Source organism: Uranotaenia lowii, chromosome 2, assembly GCF_029784155.1.
Source record: "Uranotaenia lowii strain MFRU-FL chromosome 2, ASM2978415v1, whole genome shotgun sequence".
Taxonomy (NCBI): domain Eukaryota; kingdom Metazoa; phylum Arthropoda; class Insecta; order Diptera; family Culicidae; genus Uranotaenia; species Uranotaenia lowii.
In genome coordinates, this window is record NC_073692.1 from 63,864,586 (window position 1) to 63,884,576 (window position 19,991).

Consider the following 19,991-nt stretch of genomic DNA (forward strand, 5'->3'; position numbering starts at 1 on the left):
GAGCCGTTTCAATAGCAGAATTTATTTTTAAAAAATGAATGAAAATAAGAATTCAATAGGTTCTAGTATGGAAAAAAACGATCCACAATTTTTTTTTCCCGGTTTTGATTTGAAATTCCCAGTTTTTTCCGGATTTTCCCGGTCTCATTTTCAATTCCCGGTTTATTCTCGGTTTTCCCGGTTCGCGGGCCACCCTGAGTCAAAGATTAAGGTTAAAATCATAAATTTAAATCGAGATTACAAGAGTAGAAAAAAACCTTATTTTAACCGTAAACCTAGTTACTTACTTTTTTTCTGAATATTGGATACATTTTCACCAATGCTTAAAATGGTTGTACTTGCCTTTAAAAAGAATTTGCTTGCTAATTTGTGAATTAAAAAAGTTTTAAAGCCTTCAAAATCCCTTTTTTAAATTATTTTTTTGTTTCGGTTATAGAAGTTTCTACATCTTTGTGTCATTCACGACTTTTTTCAATAATGCAGCTGGCGCACAGTCATAAAAAAACTTATCCGAAAGAACTGTGTTCGATGATTTCTTTTGGGCTCGAACTCACGGACATCGGCTCAAGAGGAAACTGACTTACCAATTGAGCTATATCACAAGTCCCTATATTTTTTAAAGCTTCATGAACGAAATATGTAACTTCTGTTGATTTAAATAACTGTTGATGTTAAATAACTCTAAACTGAATAATTAGTACATATACATTTTTTTACTACATTGCTACATTAAAGTTAAGCAAACTTCTTCCCGTTTTCTAAAACGATGAAATTATTGAGTTTTGCACATAGGGGCAATATAGCACATAAGATTTCAACAAATTTACTTAAGATTGGCTATTTGTTTTAGCATATTGCAGTGTATGAAGAAGTAACCACGAGGTAGTCTCAATTTTATTACGAAAAGGGATAGATCATGATCAATGACGTTAAATAAAATTAGAAATTGTGGTGGCAGATTTGATCCCCGTAACATCGTTCAGCACGTTGTGTATTAAAAGAAACATACATTTTTGGTCACTGTGTAAATTGTTGACAGACAAACACAAACATTAAGGCTATGGAGATCAAATGCAAATGATGAAACACGTTCATACCTTTTAAACCACTTGCACGCGGGAAATAAATTAGTTTCCATTGTAATTTTCCCCTAAAATTAAACAAAATTACCAATATGAAACAACCTACGAATCTTGTAGAACATATATGTAAATAAATATTCCACTAAAATACAAACGTTTCACTGGAAATCACCCTATGAGTTTTCACTCCAGAACAACGCACTAATGGCATACATTAGGTACCCATCAGTGCCACATTTCCACTGGTTTGCAGAGTGTTGGTTTCATCAAATTCACCTGTATAGGCACCGTACCGTGCCGTACCTTGCGCATTTACACTGAAATGGTTGTTTTTCAATCATCCGGAATCTCCACCCTTGAATGGATTCAACCGGAGAAGACCCTGGCATTGGGTCGTTGCATATGTATTCTACTAGTTACTTATATGTACTGGCTGATTGAGCTGACTTCGCTATCACGTTACTCGATCTCCAGACACTTTGGCTTTCGAGGGAGGGAGGAGGCGGCGCGTTGTTGCACATTGCATATTCCGGACATGGAAGAGACGAGCAAATGTGCCGCCGATATCTTAATTATACTTCCTCCCCCATCCATATGCTGCTGGCTGATGGTATTCCCCTATCCCAATGGGCAGACGGTCTCTCAATGATACTTATTGTAGGTGCCATACACGATACTAAGTATACTAGTGTATGAACATGGGCGTTGATGTAGGGAACGTAACTACACGTCATGCAATACGATATGCGAATGTGAAATTAACAAGAACTCGAAAACAAAGCGATCATTTGGTGCGGTCGTCTGGGGAAAAGTAGGTGAACTTTGGGATCCATTGGTAGGATTAGTTGGTATTTCTTTCTCTCAGACTTCATCGGTCTGGATGACCTCCAGGCGGTGCCATTCATTAGAAGGAGCGGCCAAACGGGCAACAAACCACAACCGTCTGTCTAACTAGCACCTGCGATAATGATAATGTGTAGTTTGTATCTCTTAGACTAGTTATGTTGACGAAAAGAAAAGGATAAAATTCTTCCGATGGTGAATGAAGACTTAAAAGTGCCAAAAAGTGGTTTAGCATGTTGAGGAGAGGCCAAGCCAAAAATGAGACTCTTTTGATCACGGATCACGTTGGATGCAAATGACCTTTTGCCTATAAATTGATATTGAAGGCAAACAGTTGTAAACCTTGTCGTAGTTTATTTTGTATCGGTTGAAGACAATACACAAAATTTGGAGCCTGTTGTTTAATTATGTGCAAATCTATCGGTATATAAATAAGCAAAATTCTAGCAAGCAAAAAACATAATAAATTCTGCAGAAATAAATCCGAGAATGACAACACAGCATACTGAACAACGGCTTATTTATTCAATAGTTTGCTAGAGCTCAACGATACAGCTATTCAATGCTCTTTAAGAAATGAGCTGACCAAAATATTTTTACAAAATAACAATGCTGGCTCTATGGAAGACAAATTCGACCACCTCGTTGAAATTTTAATAGTTTATATTTTCTGTACAACGCAGAAATAAAACAAAATTGCAAACACCGGTAGAAATATTACCTTACGAACCGTTCAGATACCAAGTTGTCAGAAAAGTGAGATTTTTGACCCCCTCCCACCCCCGTTTTGTGAAAACTCATGGACATGTGGCAAACCCCTGACCTCCTCCTCGGTTGACCACGTAGAAATTTCTAAAAACTACAAAACAGTTTAATTGATTTCACACTAAATTTTATAAATCTCAAACAAGGTTTTTTTTTGCTCTTACTGAACCGATTGAACCGATCTCATGAATAAAATTTTTCACATATGTCATAATCATTTGATGATAAGCAGAAAATATCAATCTATCCGATTGTTTGAATAAAATAGTTATTTAATGTTTCCTGTCATGGTTCAAAATAATTTCAACAAGTTTTTTGTAGACATCCATTCTTCTTTTTCTTCTTATTTTACTCGCCGACGCTATTTTTAACATCGACTCGGAACTCGGAACAATTCCAGGCTCACTGTCGAAAACTACCTAAGCAACCAAAAGTCACATATTAACTTGAATGAAGGCTTTGAAAGTAACATATTGACTGAAAAAGTGAATCAACTGCCCAATTCCCTCGAGTGAACTTTATGTTCTCATTAATGAACTTGAAATTTGCAATAGTGATATTAATATGTACGTTATATGTGACTTATTTTGCCAAATTCTCATGAGTAACCCAAGCAACCAAAAGTCTCGTTAAAAAGGTCGAACACAGCTTAATCAGCATAATCAATGTGCTGAAGTTCCTTTTATTCAGCCCAAAATTTAAGTTCTTATTGAAACTTTGAAGTTCCATTAAAGATTTGAACGGCCTTCTGTTCAGCCCACAAGTAAACGTTTAATCAGCAAAATCCAAAAATAATTCTCCTCTCCTCTCTTATTTTGGTCATCACCAGCCCATGTGGTGCTGCCGGTTTCTCGGCATCCATCTTTATTCCTCCCATCCCCTCCCTCAATTGATCATACTTAATTGCTTTGCTTTTAATTTTGTTCGATACGTGCCGGCACGCACGCCAGTTCTGCTACACAATAATTTGATTTGCTTACACCTAATGGAAAAAATTAGTCCTGGTACCAGATTTGAACCCTATCCTCCGAGATGATAGCCGAACACCCTTCCACGACGCCACGCCAAGATGTTGCCTTACCGGCAGCTAAAATTCGAAGTGGTTATAAGCTTCCTAGAATACCCGTAAGGGCAACCAGCGTCCAGCAGCAAAGACGCATGTTGATTATTAAACATTACGAAACGGCATTGTTCGATCCTATCAAACCGGTGGTGACATCTACGTGTGAACATGCTACATTAAACATCCACAAGTTTATCGCAAAAACGCAATATTTCGACCAACTGAACATTTTATGCGAACTGTGGTATCCGGCTAGGTCGAAAGTGATAAAAGGCCTTCGTAAGAAGAATTTCGCCCCTGTTTCTGGTTGTGACACCGACCCGTCAAGTTGACAACAGTTGTTTACAAAATCTTTAGTTTACCAATAAGAAGAAAGTTTAGTAGATTAAGTTGAAATTTATAGAAAAGTAAGAATAAAAGTGAATTAAGAGAGAAATCATAGAGAAAAGTAAATAAAGTGCATGAAAACCTAGAGGAAGAGAAGAATTATCAATAAAGGAGAGTGTATACTTACCTGAACTTACCTGAGTTGTGTCAACGTGGTTACTTACCTGGTGAACTCCATCCGTAACTCCTACAAGTGTTTTCTGCTGGTTCCTGAAAGCTGAGGTATCGTCATCTGGTCCTTCGAGCCGGATTAACGTCGAATTCCGTTATCCGGTGCCCCTGCCAATGCTGAAAATTCCGGTCAACCAAGACACAACACGTCTTTGAGGTTACGTTTGGTTCTGAACATTTATACAAGGCACTTGCATTGCCTGTATCAGGTAATTAGATTTCCAACACCTATCTATTTGTCCCGTGTGAGCTACGCTTGTCCCTCATTTCTAGTTCCTGCATCCCGTTCCGTTCTACAATGTCTACCGAACGTCGCTTGAAAGCCCTCAAAACCAGACTTCGCAGTATCCAAACATCATTTGGGCTAATCAAGGCGTTTGTAGACGAATATAACGACGAGACGCATTCTGATGAGGTTCCTGTACGTCTTGAAAACCTTGGAGTTTTGTGGAATGATTTCCTGAAGGTTCAAGGAGAAATCGAAGCCATGGATATTCTAGAGCCGAAAGCGATTGAGGCTCACCTAGCACAACGAGTGGAATTCGAGTCCCTGTATTATAAAGTGAAAGGATTTCTTCTAGCTGCCAATAAACTACCACCTTCACCCAATATGCCAATCGGTTCCAGTTTCACGTCGCACTTCCCACCTTCTTCACATCACATACGACTCCCTGATATCAAAATTCCAACGTTCAGTGGCAACATAGACACGTGGCTCAACTTTCACGATCTCTTCGTATCGCTTGTGCACTCATCGCATGAACTTTCTAGCATTCAAAAGTTCTATTATCTACGTGCTTCTCTCTCCGGCGATGCCCAAAAGTTGATTCAAACCATTCCGATCAGTTCCAACAACTACTTGGTTGCTTGGAATTTACTCTTGGATCACTTCCAAAATCCAAGTCGTTTGAAGCAGTCGTATGTCGATTCTCTGTTTGAGTTCTCAGCATTAAAATCGGAATCAGCTTCGGATTTACATTCTCTTGTGGAACGATTTGAGGCCAACGTCAAAATTCTACATCAGCTAGGCGAACGGACTGAATACTGGGACATACTGCTTATTCGAATGCTTAGTATTCGTTTAGACAGCACGACAAGACGGGACTGGGAAGTTTATGCTACGACTAAAGACAGCGTTTCATTCCAAGACCTCGTAGCATTCATTCAACGCAGAGTAACCGTTCTAGAAAGCATTAAGGCAAAGGTTCCAGAAACTACTTTCTCGGGAAATTTAAGAAAATCCACACAGCGGTCTGTTAGTAGTCATAGTGCTTATCAGTTGAATGATAAACATTGCGCAATCTGTTCCGAGAATCATGTTCTGTACCATTGCCCCAGATTTGCAAAAATGAGTTTGGACACGAAGGAGAAAGAAATTCGTCGACTGCACTTGTGTCGTAATTGCTTGCGTAAGGGTCATTTAGCAAACAACTGTTCATCTACAAATTGTAGAAAATGTAGAGGGCGTCATCATACTCTGCTTTGTTCAGGAGACTATCACAACAACAAATCTACTGAATCCACGAAAGCCGAAAATTCTCTACCATCTCAACAACCTACGACGTCGGTGTCAGCCATTCTTGATAATCCAGTGAGCCTTGCTTCCACTGGTTGTAAAAAAGTTTTACTTGCCACAGCTATTGTCAATCTCATCGATGACAATGGAACAATCCACACAGCCAGAGCTTTGCTTGACTCTGGCAGTGAGTGCTGCTTCATCACAGAATCGTTATCGCAACGAATGAAGTCCAGCCGCGTAAAAATCAACCTCCCTATCAGCGGAATTGGCCAATCACTTTCCCACGCACGACACAAGATACAAACCACGCTACAGTCTCGTGTCAGCAACTTTTCGACTACCCTAGAATTTATTGTCCTTCCCAAGGTCACTACTAATTTGCCAACATCATGCTTTGACGTCAGCGATTGGAAGATACCTTCCGACATCAACCTAGCAGACCCCGCCTTCTTTGCAACCAATCCTGTCGAACTCATACTAGGAGCCGAAATCTTCTTCGAGCTACTCAAACCTCCAGGACGAATTTCTCTCGGCGATAGTTACCCCCTGCTGATCAACTCTACATTAGGCTGGATCGTATCTGGAAGGACAAGCAACTGCCATTCTACAGGTCCTGTAATGGCATCCGTAGCTTCGGTCGCTGAGCTTCATCGGTTGATGGAACGATTTTGGTTAATCGAAGAAGGTGACTCAACTCCGTGCCACTCAGTGGAAGAGGCTGCTTGCGAGAACCACTTCCAGAGCACGGTTTCTCGAACGGATGATGGCAGATACATGGTGCGGTTACCAGCGAAGCAGGACCTTCTCCCCAACCTAGGCAACAATTGGAATACGGCAAATCGGCGTTTCAAGTATTTGGAAAGTAAACTATCACGGAATAATGATCAGCGAATCCAGTATGTCGAGTTTATGCACGAATATTTGTTCTTGGGTCACATGTGTGAAGTAAATAGAGCTCACCAATTAGACGCTCTCGAGTACTTCATGCCTCATCACGCAGTAATACGCGAATCGAGCACTACTACTAAAATTCGCGTAGTCTTTGATGCATCCTGCAGGTCCGCATCCGGTGCATCACTGAACGACATCCTCATGGTTGGCCCTGTAGTACAGGAGGACATCCGATCTATCATCATGCGAGCTCGAAAACATCAAATCATGCTTATTGGCGACATAAAGCAAATGTACCGACAAATATTAGTAGATCCACGTGACACCCCGATGCAGCGCATTGTCTGGAGAAGCAATCCAACATCGCCACTGGCAACCTTCGAGCTCAAAACCGTCACTTACGGTACAGCGAGCGCCCCGTTTCTAGCAACTCGTGTGTTGCAGCAACTTGCCGACGACGAGCAAAAAGACTTTCCCGAAGCAGCGACCATCCTGAAACGAGACTTCTACGTAGACGATTTATTCTCCGGAGCTGAAACTGTTGAAAAGGTCATATCGTTACGCGAGCAACTTGATGCATTATGTCAGCGAGGAGGATTTGAACTCCGTAAGTATGCATCCAATTCCGAAGCAGCCTTAGAGGGACTTTCAGATGACAAACGAGCTCTACAACCAACTATCGAATTTGATGGGAATCCAATCATCAAAACTCTGGGTCTACATTGGGAACCTGCTTCCGATGTTCTCAAATACGTCATCGAACTCGAACCATTATCATCCGACATGTGCCTTACTAAACGACACGCTTTGTCATTGATTGCGCGACTTTTTGACCCCCTTGGCTTAGTCGCACCGGTCGTGGTGACTGCTAAGATCTACATGCAAGTTTTATGGACATTGCGAGATGAAGATTCCAAAACCTGGCCTTGGGATCGTCCTCTTCCGAAAGATCTAATCATTCGTTGGAATTCGTACTATTCACAACTTCATCATCTTAATATGCTCAAGATTGAACGTTGCATTTTGGTCGCTAATCCAACATCCATTCAGCTTCATCTCTTCTCTGATGCGTCAGAGTCAGCTTACGGCGCCTGTGCCTACCTAAGATCAGTCGACCCATCCGGTTTTGTAAAAATTGCATTGATTACGACCAAATCGAAAGTAGCCCCCCTCCAAAAGAAAAGTATCGCTCGCCTTGAACTTTGCGGCGCCTTAGCCGCCGCCCAACTTTATCAAAAAGTCATTTCCTCGCTGAAATCCAACCCAGAAACCTTTTTTTGGGTTGACTCGACAACCGTCTTGGCATGGTTAAATTCCACACCTTCTACGTGGAGCACGTTCGTCGCCAATCGCGTGTCGAAAATTCAATTGGCTACCATCAACACTCACTGGAATCACGTGTCTGGAAAGGAAAATCCAGCTGACCATCTTTCCCGTGGAACCACCGCCGAGTTTCTTCTGACTTGCTCATCCTGGTGGAATGGTCCTGATTGGCTGAGGCTTGAACCTGAGTTTTGGCCTAGCAACAATCATCAAAAACGTCTTACTGAAGTGGCAGAAGAGAAACGAAAAACTCTGTCACTGATTGCCGCAGCCCAACATGAAGAGACTTTCCTAGATTCTTACGTGCAAAGATTTTCCGACTATAGAAAAATGCTTCGAGTGACTGCCTATTGCATGAGATTCATCGATAGGTTTTCATTAAAAACTAGTTTCAATCACCCAACAACCAATCTCACAGTCGAGGAAATCCGAAGAGCAGAAAGAAACCTCATAAGAATTCTACAAGAACAACATTTTGAAGAAGAACTTAGGTGCCTACACGACGGAAAACAAGTGTCATCAAAATCAAAGCTTCGTTGGTTTCATCCAATTTTGGGAATCGATCATCTACTTCGCATCGGGGGACGTTTGAACAAAGCTCCACGAACCTACGACAGCAAGCATCAAATCATTTTACCATCCACCCACGCATTCTCGACTCTGCTCATTCGTTCTTTCCACCTCAACCATCTGCACGCCGCTCCTCAACTTTTACTAAGTCTCCTACGCATGAGATATTGGGTTTTGGGAGCTAGAAATCGTGCTCGATTGATCGTTCGCCAGTGCATCATCTGCTTTAAAGCTCGCCCTAGATTAGTCGAGCAGTTTATGGGTGAACTACCTGCTGCGAGAATAACAGCAACACGACCATTCGCCGTTGCTGGCATTGATTATTGGGGGCCCATCTTTCTCAAACCAGTCCACAGGCGCGCTGCGTCTGAGAAAGCATTCGTCGCTGTTTTCGTTTGCTTCTCAACGAAAGCAGTACACATTGAACTTGTTGCCGATCTCAGTACTGCCAAATTCATTCAAGCGCTTCGGAGATTTGTATCGCGACGGGGATTATGCTCCGACATGCACAGCGACAACGGTCGTAATTTTCTGGGAGCCGACAACGAATTACGCCGATTGGTCAACAGTTCTTCCCACCAACAAGCCGTCAATCAAGAATGCCTCGCCCACGGAATAAGGTGGCACTTCAACCCACCAAAGGCTTCTCACTTCGGGGGATTGTGGGAGGCTGCTATCTTTTCAGCCCAAAAGCATTTTATACGAGTGATTGGGAATCATACATTAGCCTACGACGACATGGTTACGCTTTTATGTCAGATCGAATGCTGCTTAAATTCTCGCCCCATCACCCCCCTGAGTGATGAATCTTCGGATCTAGAACCACTCACTCCCGGACATTTTTTGATCGGTTCGCAACTAAAAGCAGTTCCAGATAACGACCTATCAGATATCCAAATGAATCGTCTTCGCAAATGGCAACAAACCCAGAAAATCTTCCAGGACATTTGGAAGAGATGGCATCGCGAGTATCTGTGCACTTTGCAGGCAAGAACCAAATGGTGCAACACTCCCGTCGAAATCAAACCTGGTCAACTGGTACTCCTCAAAGACGAAGGAAAAATTCCTATGCACTGGCCAACAGCGAGAATTACTGAGATCCACCCCGGAGACGATGGAATTACACGGGTTGTTTCTGTTCGAAGCTCATCCAAGGTCTACACTCGTCCAGTGACGAAAATTTGTGTACTGCCGTTCTCATCACAACCAACTCCTACTGAAGCGCCTGAGAAATCCAACAAGTCCGGTGAAGGCCAATCCGATATCCAGGGTACAACGGTTCCAGTTTGCAGCAAAATTTAAAATCCAAGGAATTTTTATATTTTTCATCAGGTGAGAATCTGTCCAAATCCTTATCCTTTATCGAGGTGATCTACCGGGTCTTCCTTTTGATAGATTTGTAAACATCGAGACATCATAACAACAACATCGCAGCAAAGTCAACAAGCCGAGGGAGTGCCCATTCGTCCGATTACACGGTGCGCCGCCAAACTCATCTTTCCACCCAGTCATCAAAACCGCCCAGCATGCAGCCAGTGTCGCACAAGGTTTTCGCATCAAGAAGGTCAGCGTAATGTTCAGAAATGCTATTTCTGAGGAGCCCAGGATGTTCGATCCTATCAAACCGGTGGTGACATCTACGTGTGAACATGCTACATTAAACATCCACAAGTTTATCGCAAAAACGCAATATTTCGACCAACTGAACATTTTATGCGAACTGTGGTATCCGGCTAGGTCGAAAGTGATAAAAGGCCTTCGTAAGAAGAATTTCGCCCCTGTTTCTGGTTGTGACACCGACCCGTCAAGTTGACAACAGTTGTTTACAAAATCTTTAGTTTACCAATAAGAAGAAAGTTTAGTAGATTAAGTTGAAATTTATAGAAAAGTAAGAATAAAAGTGAATTAAGAGAGAAATCATAGAGAAAAGTAAATAAAGTGCATGAAAACCTAGAGGAAGAGAAGAATTATCAATAAAGGAGAGTGTATACTTACCTGAACTTACCTGAGTTGTGTCAACGTGGTTACTTACCTGGTGAACTCCATCCGTAACTCCTACAAGTGTTTTCTGCTGGTTCCTGAAAGCTGAGGTATCGTCAGGCATATAAATCAATCATCCGTTAAAATAATATCGGTTTTAAAAAATGAAATTCCATGTTGATAACTGTTAAGCATAAAATTATACAAATTCTTGATTTTATCTTGATATTTATTCAATGAATTGCTTCAACTGTTTTTCAATGTGTTATAAATTCGTGGTAAGTAAATACAGTGGGACGAAATTTTATAAAGTCAAAGTATTTACTCTTTTCAAAAACAATCATTTGCGAGTTAGCTTTAAGTTGTTCTGAGTTGAAGTTTCAAAATAAATTAAACATTTCAACAATTTCCAAGCTCCAAAAAATGATTTATTTATTATATGCCCTTTTGTGATGTTCGTTCACATTTCATATTCATGAAATGGCGGACATGTCTCAAAAAAGGCTACTTGAGGAACTATCTGGAACTTCGATTCCATAGAAGGCAATTTGAGATCCAATTTGCAACTTTTATTCTGAATGATGATCATAGAACTTGAAGTTCACAGAAGGATATTTGAGACCTAATTTGTAACTTTCATACTGTGTGGGTGCGATTGACATGTCACAAAAAAGGCTATTTGAAGAACTTTTTGGAACTTCAAGTCCATAGAAGGCTATTTGAGGAACCTTTTGTAACTTTCATGCTCACATTCGAGAAAATTTGGTACCAATTCCATTTGAAAACTTTATTCAGCGAAATTCGAACTTTGGAGGAACGAGTTTAAGTAGATATGAGACTATGTAGTGTGTGATTGTGATTGATATGTACGTTGTAAGGGACTTAAGTCACATAAAGGGCACAAAGTGCTCAAAACGGAATTTACTAAGTCACAAAAGTGCATTGAGGTGCTTTCAAAATCACATCTTCACTTTGAGTTTTAGTTAGAACAACATCATGGTCTTGTGGTAGCGTGTTCGATTCTCATCACGAAGGTCGGGGTTCGATCCCCAAGCCGGACAAGTTTTTTTTCAATAAGTAATTTGATACTTGAGTGACCATTCTTATGCTATATACGTAGGAAATGTAGGAAAGAAGTAATTGAGCAATTTGTCGAGTTTGGAATCTGGCGCGTGGCATCATGTACTGAACATAGTAAATAATCAAGAGAAGGCGTCGTACACAATTTACGTAACGCAAAAAGTCTAGAATTTAGACCCCCTTACCTCCCCCCCCCCCCCCCCCTATGTAACAATTCCCATGGACTGGATTTACACAGAGTGTGTGAACTATCAGAGTTCGATGAGATCATGCGTGAGCAAGGAGAGTTTAAGCCCATTGTTATTATTACCGTTGACGGGGGCCCAGATGAGAACCCCCGTTACTTTGTGTACTTTTACTAAGCTAAGCGTTATGTAATTATAGAATGGGGGTTCTATCAAACGTTACTTATTGTTACATAGGGGGGGAGGGGGTCTAAATTCTAGACTTTTTGCGTTACGTAATTTTTGTACGACGCCTTATTTTAAATATTACATCATTTATGCTAAAAACAGTTTTACTTCATTTTTCGAAGTATTTTTAACTTATATGAAAAAATATGTCTAGATGTAGGCAATCCAAATCACCATCAATCCACGTCAGAGTTTCAAATTTTGCTGTTCTCAGTTTGTGATAATCGTAAAACGTACTTTTACCCGACCCGTACATTTACCCCACCTTTCTCTAAGTATTTTAAAACCTCCAAAATTGATTCTAATGATCCACAGTATTCTGTTTTACCAATTCTCTTAATAAAATTATTCACACAGATTTCTCTTTCGGCCCTCAAACACGGAACACACGGCCCACACTTCGTTTGCTAATGAGAGCCGCCGTGTTCTCTCGGTAGATGCTCGGTTTCACACACGCACCCGGCTAGAAAAACGCAAATGGGATTCCCGAACCGTTCGCGCTCTCGAATAGGCGCGCGCAAATCCGCACTGCCCAAAATTTTCCAAATTGCGTGTCGGCCGCAAATTTTTCGTGAGAATTTTAAACAATTAAATGTGCCCGTGAACGGAGAACGAAAGAGTTGCGTAAAATATTCTCTTTCTCATTTGACGCACTCGTGCGTGTTGAACCCTGCACCAATTAGTGCGTTTTTCGTGCAGCAAACCAAAATACGAACCGGACTTTAATCGATTAAGGTGTAAAAGTCCGCAAACCAAGACGAGAGGCAAAATACGACAGCGAAAAGTCGTGCGCTGAAGCTATCAGATCAAAAGTTCTCCAATCCAATGTTGGATGATGAGACGTACATCAAGGCAGACTTCAAGCAGATTCCTAGAAACCTGTACGTGAAGGTCAAGGTTAATTTTCAAAGAAGTTTCTGATTTGGCAAGCCATTTGCTCGTGCGGAACGCGGATATCACTCCGTTCGTCACCGCACTATGAATGCGCAAGTGTAGCTCAAAGAGTGCCTTCAGAGCTAGGATACCATCCTCAAGGCTCGCGATGGTCCGACTCTCTTCTGGCTGGATTTGGCACTCTGCACTATTACAAGGAAGTGATAGAGTGGTACAAGGCGAACGGAGTCGACTTTGTGCCGAAAGAGCTGAACCCGCAAATACTCTGGAACTGCGCCAGATCAAGAGGTACATGCCCATTATTAATGGAAACTTTCTGAAACGACCTTGTGAAGAATGTCGAAGAAAGTTAAGAAGGCATGTGTTGATACTCTGAAAACGGTCGATTCTGAGGACGTGCAGAATCTTATAACTGGTGTCGATGTCAAGGTTTGGGCATTCGGTTACATACAAGTAAAATAAAATAAATGAAGGATGCCAAAGAAAGCTCTCCTTTATTCCTACTACTCCCAGAAGATTTTTTGGCAATCGGATGAAAACTCAAATGTTCTGTGCAGATTTGAAGTAAAACACCCTTCAACACAAGTTTACAGAGGGTTGCAGTAGGGTGGGAACCCAGACAACCAGAAGTCGTATATTGTTTAACATATTATATCGTATGAATGCTATTTAAACTCATTTTCGTATATCTGCACCTACAATATGCGGCCCATGCATATCCTTTATCGTATTTAAATACATTGCATGTTTTTATTACGACAATTCGTTTATATGCACCTACAATGTGCGTTCCATGCATATTCTTTATCGTATTAAAATACATTGCATGTTTTTATTACGACAAAATAAACCAAATCAAGAATATGTGTGCTAATGTACCTATATGGCCTCCAAAATGATACGTATATACTGGTTTTGCTGCATTATATACGAATTGTTTACACTTATATTTGCACGTATATTTGTGTTGCAAATTTTATATACCCACCAATTGGTTGTCTGGGAATACTAGTCAACTCTTCCAAATGCAACGTTATAACTTTTTCTCTTAAAATAACCAAAACTAAGGCTGATGTCATGCTGAAGCTACAAGCAACGCAACGCGTTCACACAACAAACCAGCTCTCATTTGATCTCCCATGGATTTGTCGCGCTTTACAAAGCGCTCAGTATGACAGGTCTGCGCTTTTTCCATGGAGATCAAATGAGAGCTGGTTTGTCGTGTGAACGCGTTGCGTTGCTTGTAGCTTCAGCATGACATCAGCCTAAAAACGAATATCGCCTAAAAACTGGTTGAATTGTTGCTCGGAAAAAAATAGTAAAAGATTTGGATGTAGAGTTGGGCCACTCATTTTAATTGATATGTGCTCACCTTAGAACTTTTACTAGATACAAAACACACGATATATTACAGGACACGACACTTAACATTCTTATATCAAGGAATAAGGTTTTAAAATTACCTTTTTTGTCGAACGGTTTTGGGCTCGGTGTTGCCCATATACTTATCGGATGAGTCGGACATCGTCCTGCACGGAAAATAATAAAAAGGTAAAATTTACCTTTTTGCGAGGTGATTTTTTTCCACCCCTCTTTCGAGGTGAATTTTACCTTTTTTTCATTCACCTATCAAAAAGGTAAATTTTACCTTTTTTCAATTCACCTAGCAAAATGGTAAATTTTACCTTTTTCCCGTTCACCTAGCAAAATAGTAAATAATATCGTTTTCCCATTCACTGATTTGAAAGGTAAATGCTTGTTGGTTTGGTTGGTTTCTTCAATAAAAATGAAAACAAAATTCATTGAAAAATTTATATTTATTTTATAAATAAATAGGGACAATTCATTATATTTTTTTTTAAATATATCACCTTGTTTAAAAAAAATTATTGAGGTAAGTCCTTTTTTCGCCAGGCTCGTGGCAATTCGACTTCTCGTTCTTCCGCGCCATAATGGCGACTTATCCAGTCAGGTCCGGCTTTTCCGGAATGATATCTGGAGGATGACGTGGAATACAGCTCGAAGCTGGGCCGATCTAAAACAAAAGCAAATTATTATGATGAAAACACTTACCATTCTGTTCCGATTTTTCCATATTGGCACGAAACAAAACTTCCCTTCTGAACGACAAAACAGCTTAACCTCAATAAACGGATTCGGCAAATAGTTACTTTTGTTCGAGATGAATTGTACCGTTTTGTTTAGCTCAATTCAGGTCAATTTCACCTCGCTACGAGGTAAGTTTTACCTTATTTGGATTTACCTTTTTTCTCGGTGAATTGTACCTTTTTTCCAACCTCGATTCAGGTAAATTTTACCTCGCTGTGAGGTGAGTTTCACCTCGAAGAGGTAGAAGTAACCTTTTTGGCTTTCACGAGCGTTCACCTTTGCTAACTCGGTAAATTTTACCTTTTTATTATTTTCCGTGTGTAAATGGGCAACATAGAGCCCGAAACCGGTAGACAAAATAGGAAATTTTAATCCCTTTTTCCGTTAAGTAAGAAAGTTGAGTGTCGTGTCCTGTAATACGTCGTGTGTTTTGTGTCTAGTAGAGTTGGGCGTTGAGTCGATTTTTTTTAAAAACTATAGGAAAAGTTGTAGCAAAGGTAAATTCAGTGTTTTCAGTACTTTCAGTAGAATTTGTCACGAGATGGATGGTCGTTTCAATTTACACGGGATTACTTAGTTCAGATCCTCATTGAGTACGTCAGTATTATGTGGCGGCCGTACTACAACGTTCCCAGACTAGAGGGAGTTCAGAATAAGTTCCTGAAATAAGCTTTGAGAAAAATTGGATGGCAGCAAATATGCCGGAATGTCGAGTCATGTGGATATTCAGGTAGTAAAATTGCACTCGCTGGAAACCCGCAGGAAAGCGATCCTCGCACTGTTTTTGAAGGATTTAATCAGTTGAAGATAATATTGGCCGTATTTAATCAATTATATGTCAAGATTATTTTGTTATCATCGCATGCAAAGAGTGTAGCGAAGAAATTGCTATAGTTTAATTTAAAATTTAAGAAATAAAGAGTAGATTTCTAAGAAATTTCATTTTTCACGGCTATTCTTCGAAATTTTCAGTTTTTTGTAGTATGAATTTAAAATAACTAATCTGGAGGAGAGATTGCAAATTAAAGATTTTAATTCGATTCGATTCGGGTTAGCTTTTTCCTAAATATAACCTTACATATCATTGTATAAATAAAACAGGGACAAACAAACGCTCGACTAGAATGCTTCTACAAATCAAATAAATGCTTCTTAGTATCACAGCGAGCAAACATACTGGACGGAAGCTAACAAGGAGGGGACACATCGGGAAATCGATAGTCCTCACGCATTCTCCACTTGCGGTTGCTATTTGGAAGGCAATTGTCCTTCCTCATTAATTTGTAATGAAACGGAGCTAAGCGAATTGACCTATCGTGGGAAGGAACGAACCTTTAGCACTACCGGAAGGTCAGCGTTTAGGAAATGGAACGGAAGATTGGCGGAACCATTTAGTTAACACAGGAAATATTCTGCTACTTAGTCTTTTTCCAAGAATAGTATGTCTTACGTATAAGTGGGATTTTGTAAGGAGCAAATGACCTATCAAATAAAAAAAACTTTCTTTGTACTATTTCATTTAGGTATTTGTCTATAAATAGGTACCTGAGTTTGATTAAAACCCATGATTAACATATAAAGCCTTAAAGAGAAAAACGGCACATTTCAAACTTGCATTTTTATTGGCACTTTTGTTTTACTGTCATAATAATCATCGCCAATGATCCGATTCAAGCCAGGCGTCAACTTTGTAGCACATGTTGATTATCATCGGTTCATGTCTCAAGTATAAATACCACATTCACCCAAAACGTACCCACAATAATCCATGGATATGATGATGTCATACATATTCTAACTAAAATAAATACGAAACACGCAACGACGAAGCCGTTCGAGAGGTTCGCCGAGAATTGCCGGCATAAATAGATGGATGAAATCGAAATAAAATATGCGAACGATAGTTTTGGTTTTAAACATGGGAAACGTACGACGACGCCCATTGGGAAAAGTCAATGTACGCCCCTCCTGTTATTTGGGGAATCTCAGTTCAGCTCAGTGAGAAAGATAGCTTGGGGATTCAATCACGTGGCGCATTTTGGTTTCATATGAAATCAGACTGACTGTCCAAAAAGTATTGCAACAAACGTATTGTAAGAATACATTCAAGATTAAAAATAATCCTGTTAGACAGAGAAATCTCGAAATGAGAACCATCGCCATCGAGCTAATCTGGTTTTAATCTTTACCTACCGCAACAAAGTGTGTTCGGCACAGTTTTTTTCCTGTTAGGTTAGCCGGCAGCTTTTAGTCGAGTATTCATTTGATGCTACCGCTTGAGTAAACCAACGTAGAGGCGAATTATCACTATCAACAACGTTAGGAACTAACTTTCGAATTGTTCCATCCATCCATCGTTATCAGCCTGAACTTTATACCATTTTGAATATTACATAATCCTCAGACATACATAAATGTAAATAAAAGGAATTCGGTTTTACTCAAACACTTGAATTATCAGCCAACCCTGTTGCCTTGCTTCTATTCGAAGAGGGCGTGAATGGATAAGTAAACTAAATTCAGCCTTGATGCCTTTCACGGCGAATTCAGACTAAGATTGCCATAACGATTATGCAAAATCGTCAAAGAATTATATGCATAAATTTCGCTTTCTAAATATCTCCAACAGTCAAACTTACTTCATCCACAATAGTTCTTTAATCAGTCATAATAAACGCTCAATAACAACAGGACGATTCAAAAGAAAGACGCGACTAATTGCAATGAATTTTGATTTTGGATGCATGATCTTATATTACAGTTATTCTTAAATCTAGGTTGACTTACATTGTACATTCAGTTTCTCGTGCGTGTAGGAACATTCCGTGTTTGGCATGCAGGTGAATCCTCATCGGGCCACGGATCAATATAGTAATTGGCTTTCTTCTCCCACTACAGCTTCAAGCCACACTAGTATGCTGTCAGTTATCTGCAGCTCACGCATAATCAGAACCCGTTTGTAAACAAACCCGTCCTCCCATTCTCCGAACTCATGCACACTACTTAGCACTCGGTGGGTGGGATTGTCATGCATGCAACATCTCCTCGTTGTAGTGGTGACCACCAATCCGCTCTGCCCGCACACTCGTGTGGGAACTGTAAACACACCAGACCTCCTACGGGCTGATGTCATGCACACATCCGATATTTTCCTCTGTGGTGGTTACACTCCGAATCCGGGAAATTTTCTTCCCGAACAAACGCTTGGAATCAATTTTATGCTGGCGAACAGAATCGGCACCTTTCTGGATCGCGGACACATGAAGCGACTACCCAATTCTTTCCCATTCACTTCAGTGGATTCATCCACACACAAGCACACACCTTCCGACGCTGATATTCCGCGCTGACACTCCTTGTGATTCGACCGACGCTCGAACATCCGACGCATGCAAATCTCCGTCCGCGAACTGCTCGATTGTCGTTCCCTGTATTGGTTTTATGCTGAGTTGCAAAATCGATCCATCCGATGCGCATGTGTGATGTGACTCAGCATCTGAATTAAAGGCCCTGATGCACGAATATTAGTTCAAGCTTTCTGAATGTCTGAGATTTCAAAATTACCTCTATTGAGAGCCTTTCTGGTTTATGCTTCAGATGCAAGTTAAGGCCGGTATGCAGCTTGGAATTGTTGTGGCCTTCTTGATGTGACATGCATAAAGTTGAGCGTTTACCGGAGACCGTAGCCTTCTGAATGAATATGAAACCTGACATTAGGTTCACACAAAGTTTGAGAAATTGAGGTTATACCTATGAGATTTGTGGTTCCTTGACCGGATGTAAGATTTGTCGCAAGAAGGTCGTCCGTCTTCAGGATTTGTTACTGCGTTCCTGCATCCAAGTAAGATATCATTTAGGCGTGATAAATGCTTCGCTATGTATTAAATTACCTGCAGCTAGAAACTTATATTCGTAGCAGTAATACAAAATACCCTCGTGGTGTCGATGTGGTGTTCTGTGAATTGTAGGTAGGAATTAACACCAGAATTTCAATATGCAGTTGGGTTTTACCTCTGGATTACATGCAGCATGCAGTTGGTCAAGCAAGGGCTTTATCCAGGTTTTTAGACACCTCTTATCTTCATCGATTTTAACACCACGGCACTTGTTTCTCTAGGACATAGGTCGGCAACCTGCGGCTCGCGAGCCGCATGCGGCTCTTTTGATGTAAAGCTGCGGCTCTTTAGCTCACTGGGCTTATGTTCCATATATTTTTGAATTAAATATTTATAAAACGTGCAAAAGCGGCATTTGAGACTTGTGACCTGGCACCAAGGTTGCCGAAACCACAGAAAAATCTGTAATTTCACAGAATTTTGAGAAAATTTTTATCACAGAATCTGTGTCACAGAACACAGAATTTTGAAATTTTCACAGGTTTCACAGAAATTTTAAATTTTGAATGGATTTTCGAAATTATAAGTTTTTTGAATAGTATCAAATTTAGATGTCTAACCTTGAATTAGAAAAGTATGATAAGATTGGTAATGGTAATTAATTTTGCCTAACTAAATTGTGAAAAATGCCCAACTTTTCTACGAAATTCAAGGAAATAGCGTCACAGAAATCCATCACAGAATTTTTGGGTAAAATCACAGAAGGTCAGAATTATTTTTCTCAAAAACACAGATTTTTTTTCGGAAACCTTGCCTGGCACACGGATTTTCATAGGTCCACAAGGGAATTTTAAAATTGCATCCGTTGTAGGAACATGTGGAAAGGACCAAATGGCCAAATATCATTTTTAAGAAGCTTAATTTTACATTTTTTTTTTTGCTTTTCACGAAGCATCAGCATAGAGATCAAGATTAATTTATAATTTACCGTAAATTCAAATAATGTTTTGTTAACCAAACCCCACAAACCCTTATAAAATTTTATATTTTTAGCACTCACAATCA

The 19,991-nt window shown here is 40.2% G+C and overlaps 2 protein-coding genes across 16 annotated transcripts in view; one reads left to right on the plus strand and one right to left on the minus strand.

The window, feature by feature from the left end:
• LOC129748355 (piezo-type mechanosensitive ion channel component-like) overlaps positions 1–19,991 on the minus strand; it is a 157,406-nt gene that overhangs the window by 106,500 nt on the left and 30,915 nt on the right. The gene's annotated exons all lie outside the window — the stretch shown is intronic.
• On the plus strand, positions 4,610–9,916 carry LOC129741476 (uncharacterized). The gene has a single exon (XM_055733216.1). The coding sequence runs from the start codon at positions 4,610–4,612 to the stop codon at positions 9,914–9,916; it is 5,307 nt and encodes a 1,768-aa protein (XP_055589191.1).